The 5,579-nt window shown below is 43.5% G+C and overlaps 1 protein-coding gene across 1 annotated transcript; it reads left to right on the forward strand.

The window, feature by feature from the left end:
• The first annotated feature begins 833 nt into the window (after window positions 1–833).
• LOC114544598 lies at window positions 834–1,505 on the forward strand. The gene has a single exon (XM_028563187.1). The coding sequence runs from the start codon at window positions 834–836 to the stop codon at window positions 1,503–1,505; it is 672 nt and encodes a 223-aa protein (XP_028418988.1).
• Window positions 1,506–5,579: the final 4,074 nt, after the last annotated feature.

Consider the following 5,579-nt stretch of genomic DNA (forward strand, 5'->3'; position numbering starts at 1 on the left):
GCCATGGGAACCATCATTTATTATGATTAATTTGCTAATTATGTTCAAAATCATCATAATGATCATCATGGTTCCCATAAAAACCATCATATATTAGGATTAATATGCTAATTATGATAAAGATCATCATAATGATCATCATAGTTTTCATGGCAACCATCATTTATAATGATTAATATGCTAATTATGATTAAGATCATCATAATGATCATCATAGTTGCATGGCAACCATCATTTATTATGATTAATATGCAAATTATGATCAAAATCATCATAAATAGCATCATGGTTGCCATTGCAACTATCATTTATTGGGATTAATATGCTAATTATGATCAAAATCATCATAATGAGCATCATGGTTGCCATGGAAACCATCATTTATTATGATTAATATGCTAAGTATGATCAAGATCATCATAATGATCATCATAGTTGCCATGGCAACCATCATTTTTTATGAATAATATGCTTGTAAAGGATATCGGATAATAGACTATAGAACGAGAGTATTAATAACCACTGTAAACTATTGAACAAGAGAGTTAGATCTAGACCACGTTGTGTGTTTGTTATCTCGGCTCGTTACAACTGGTGGCAGCGGTAACGCGCAAGATGTCGGCTGCAATTTTTCCGCGGAAATTTGATGATGGTGATTTCGACGCTTGGTTACGCGAGTTTGGTGCCTGCTGCACTGCAAATGGTTGGAAAGTCACGGAGGAAAGCGATGTAAAGATCCTCAAACTTCCGCTTTCTTACGTGGTCGAGCCGCAAGTAACTTCCATGCTATTCCTGTGGCTGAGAGGAGAACTTACCACGATGCCGTGAAGTCGATGCGACGAGCCCTCTGTCCCGAAGCTAAACGCAAAAATTTCTTCGCTGAGTTCGAGTTGCGAACCTTGCGACCCGAAGAGGATCCGGCCGTGTACAAATGGGAATTGGAGAATATCCTTTCGAAAGCTGACCCATCTCTTTCCAATGATGCCAAGTCCGCGTTGTTGACGAGACAATTCTCGAAGGGTCTACCACCGACTCTGAAGCTAAAAATGTTGGAGCATAACCCTACCCCAACATTGGCCCAAATAGTTAAATTTACCCAACGATTTCGTGCGCTTAGCCAGCCGACGGCAGAGACTGCTCGTGTTCATATTGACGCTGTCACCCGCCCACCGCCTCCACCCGATCCACAGTTGAAAGAGATTCTCACCATGGTTGCTGGCATCGCAGAGAAACAACAAGCACTCGAGAACCGCCTGAACCGTACAGAGCCTTCTGCAAACTCCTCCACTCGATCGTCGTTCACGGGTACCTGTTATTCGTGTGGTTTCCCAGGACATTTCTCTCGAGATTGTACACGACAGCGACCCTTCAGTGGCCGTCGAACGATGATTTGCTACTGGTGTGGGAAACCTGGTCACATCGCACGAGAATGCCGATCATCGCGTCATTTAAACTACTACGGGATGGACGGAAAGTCGGTGGAGATCGTGCCCATCCTGTACTAAGTACAAATATTATTGATAATTGTACAGTTTTCCACCCATTTGTTGACTGTTTTGTGGACCAAGTTCGTGTTCGTGCTCTCATTGACTCAGGATCAATGAAATCATTTCTAAGTAAGGCGGTTCAGAGAACAATTGACTTTGATGAGAACAAATTGAACACGAACAAGAAAGAGAAATGTGTCTCCATTACGGGGCACCCTGTAAATATTCAAGGACACTTATCTAGTAGTGTCAAATTTCTAGGATCTCGTGCATGTTTTAACGGGAAATTTTTAGTTAGTAATAATGTACCATATGACTGTGTTCTTGGCTGGGATTTTATCAGTCAGAATAATTTATCTATATGTAAAGATGTCAACCTAGGTAATTATATGTTAGTTGGCAAACATGGGGCTACCCCCATAATCCCTTCGCAATCGTCTAAGAAGGCAGATCGAGCAGGAGTCATTGAGTCGAGTCCTCCACACGTGCATGCGGATTCGACCGTTGGGCGTTTGTTGTGTCAATCCCGCTTTCAAGGGAACACCGGTGTTTCTTTGGTTGAGAGTGTAATGATTCCACCACGAACGGAAATTATTTTAGAGGGGAAATTGGCCAAACGTGCCAACAGTAGCATAGGTTTAATAGAGCCACGTTCTGGGGGCAGCACTGCCGCTAGACAAGGGTTTAGTATTGCACGTTTTGTCGTAAAGCCTGACAACAGAATTGTGCCTTTTCGTGTTCTCAATACGTCTAATAGCCCGATTGAACTGACTGCAGGTGAAAATTTAGCAGATTTTTGTCCTTTGATTGAGTCGTGCCTGTCTCGGACCAACATTTGCGGGGCGGTTGGGAATAAGTCACCGGCAAACGATATTTCAGATAACATCGAGTCTATAATTGACTCGTCTTTACAAGTGGAAGATAGGGCCAAGCTAAGGAGTTTGTTACTCGAGTTTTCCGACGTTTTTGATAATAATCTAGGGCACACCAACATTTTGACACATGAAATTAACACCGGAAATAGCACACCAATTAAGCAACACCCTCGCCGCATCCCGTTTGCTCACCGTGAGGAATCTGAGCGTCAGATTACTGAAATGCTTGAAAAAGGCATAATACGCGAGTCGACTAGTCCCTGGTCTAGTCCTATTATATTGGTTCGAAAGAAAGATGGCGAAATGCGCTTCTGTGTCGACTATAGAAAACTCAATTCGGTCACTGTTGGCCACGCGCACCCTTTGCCTCGCATTGATGATATTCTGGATTCATTAGGACACTCACAATATTTTTCAACATTGGACTTAAAAAGCGCCTACTGGCAGATTTCTGTAAACGAAACAGATCGTCATAAAACTGCTTTTGTCACACAACGCGGCTTATTTGAGTTTAATAGAATGCCGTTCGGTCTTGTAAACGCGCCAACAACGTTTCAAAGAGCTATGGATCTTGCCCTTAGTGGTCTTTCTTACGTAATCTGCTTATGCTACTTAGACGATGTCATCGTATTTGGTCGCGATTTTGTGAACATTACAATAGACTTAAGACGGTTTTAGAGAGATTGCGCTTGCACGGGCTCCGCGTTAAACTTGAGAAATGCACAATTGCAGCGCGCAAAGTCAAATTCTTAGGACATTTAGTTTCCGAAGGTGGTATCATGCCTGATCCCGCAAAAATTGAAGCTGTCAACAACATTTCAAGCCCACGCAACGTCAAAGATGTACGAAGTTTTTTAGGCCTTGCAAGTTACTACCGTAAGTTTATTCCAGGATTCTCATCCATTGCTGCGCCCTTACTGCGATTAACACAAAAAGCCGCGAATTTTCTTTGGAGTGCTGCATGCGAACAGGCGTTTCAACGACTAAAACAATTATTATGCTCTTCGCCCATTCTGGCCTACCCTGACTTCGCCAGGGAATTCGTTTTGCAAACTGATGCGTCTGATTACGGCGTCGGCGCGGTTTTATCGCAACTTGACGATCTTGGGAACGAAAAAGTAATTGCATATGCGTCCAGAACCCTCTCCCTGCGCGAACAAAAATACTCAACGACCGAAAAAGAAGCATTAGCTGTTGTCTTTGGTACTGCTCATTTTCGCGTATATCTTCTAGGTCGCCATTTTAAGCATTACTGACCATAATGCCTTACGTTGGCTGCATACCATGGAGGCCAAAGGTCGTCTTGCGCGGTGGATTATGGATTTACAAGAGTTTGATTTTTCGGTCGTTCATCGTGCGGGTCGAATTCATAACAATGCAGATGCGCTCTCTCGCCTTGTTAAACCTACTTTAGCAGCGTCCCCTTCAAGCCAACAACCAACATTGGTTTCGACAATACGTGTTAAATTACCTGGGGGACGTACCGCGTTTGTTAAATTGGAGAGCAGTAAGCCACTAATAGTTGACCTAGACGGTACTTTAGTTACACTTCCGAATAGCCTTTGTACAGACCCCTCCCATTCCGCTCCGGAAACACAACTAGTTAATACAATCACATTAAACCCAACCATGAACCTCAGAGATAGTCAACGCAATGACCCACACTTAGCAACTATACTCAACATGAAAAAGCGCAATTTGCCCAAACCAACTTTGAATCGCGATCAAGAGCCTGCGCTAAAGCGTTGGCTTCGGCACTATGACCAATATTTTCTGCATGATGGCATTCTATATAGAGCTCTTGGCAACCGAAAGGCATCGCATAACCATCCGAACAATGTCATATTGATACCCTCCAACTTACAAACAAACATCCTGAAAACACTGCATGATGGGCCACTCGGGGGGCATTTAGGTATCACTCGCACAGAGGAACGCGTCCGAAGGAAATTTTACTGGCCTGGTATTCGTCAAACCGTTTCGCAACATATACAAACGTGCAACGTTTGTAATCAAAAGAACTCCCCAAATAGCAAAAACTCGGCGCCTTTAGGCCACATTTCAGTCGGTCAACCTTTCACTTTTTGGGCAATGGATTACATTAGACCATTGCCAGAGACCAGTCGAGGAAACAAACACATTTTAGTTGTTGTTGATCATTTCACTAAGTGGTGTGAAGCGTTTGCGACACCCGATCAAAAAGCCAGCACAGTTGCGCCACTCCTCGTCAGTCGCATTTTCTCTAGGTTTGGTCCCCCAGCAGTCTTGCATTCAGACCAAGGCAGAAATTTTGAGAGCACACTGCTGCATGAAGTATGTAATTTTATAGGTATAACGAAAACGCGCACTACCAGCTACCATCCACAGTGTGACGGACAGACAGAGCGCCAAAACCGCACAATTCAAGCTATGCTTTCTTCCTTTGTTTCTAATAGGCGAGATGATTGGGACTTGTGGCTGGATTCAGTCACGTTCGCTTACAATACTAGCAAACACGACGCACTAGGCATGTCTCCGTATGAGGTAGTTTTTGGCCAATTACCTAGATTACCAGTTAAATTAGAATTAGGCATACCACTAACAACACCATCCACCCAGAGTGAATATTTACGGTCAGTTAGGTCCGCATTTTATGATATTAGACGCATAGCAGAGGAACATTTATCAAAAGCATCGGAAAAAGAGGCATGGCTCAATCAACCGACACATACTTGGCGGCCTTTCAAATCGGGCGAAACAGTCATGTTGAAAAGACCAAAAGGTTGGAAGTTCGGACATAGATGGACGGAGCCTCATAGAATCTTAAAACGGGTTGGGGTAGACTATCAAATTGTTTCAAAGGGAGGGAAGGTGATGGTCGTCCACCACGACCATTTAAAGCGCAGCTTTATCCCGTTTCAAGAGGGCGAACCGGTTTGCCCTAGTAGGGAAGTAGGTGAGTTCAACATGGTTGATGTTACACCTCAACAAGACGGAATTGACGGAGTTCCTCGTGCTCGACCTGCCAGACTTAGACAAAACATTAATCCGCCATCAAGATACGGCTTTGATTGAAAGAATGTCCTCAGGACGAGAAGATAAGGAGGAGGATGGTGTAACGGATATTGGATAATAGACTAATTGTTAAAATGTAGACTAAGAAAATCGAATAAGGAAACATAACTTGCCGCGGATGGACCATTGCAAGTGCTTCCGAGATTAATATATAAACATAGCC

This window comes from Dendronephthya gigantea, unplaced genomic scaffold (genome assembly GCF_004324835.1).
Source record: "Dendronephthya gigantea isolate DGI-Jeju-01 unplaced genomic scaffold, DenGig_1.0 000864F, whole genome shotgun sequence".
NCBI lineage: Eukaryota > Metazoa > Cnidaria > Anthozoa > Malacalcyonacea > Nephtheidae > Dendronephthya > Dendronephthya gigantea.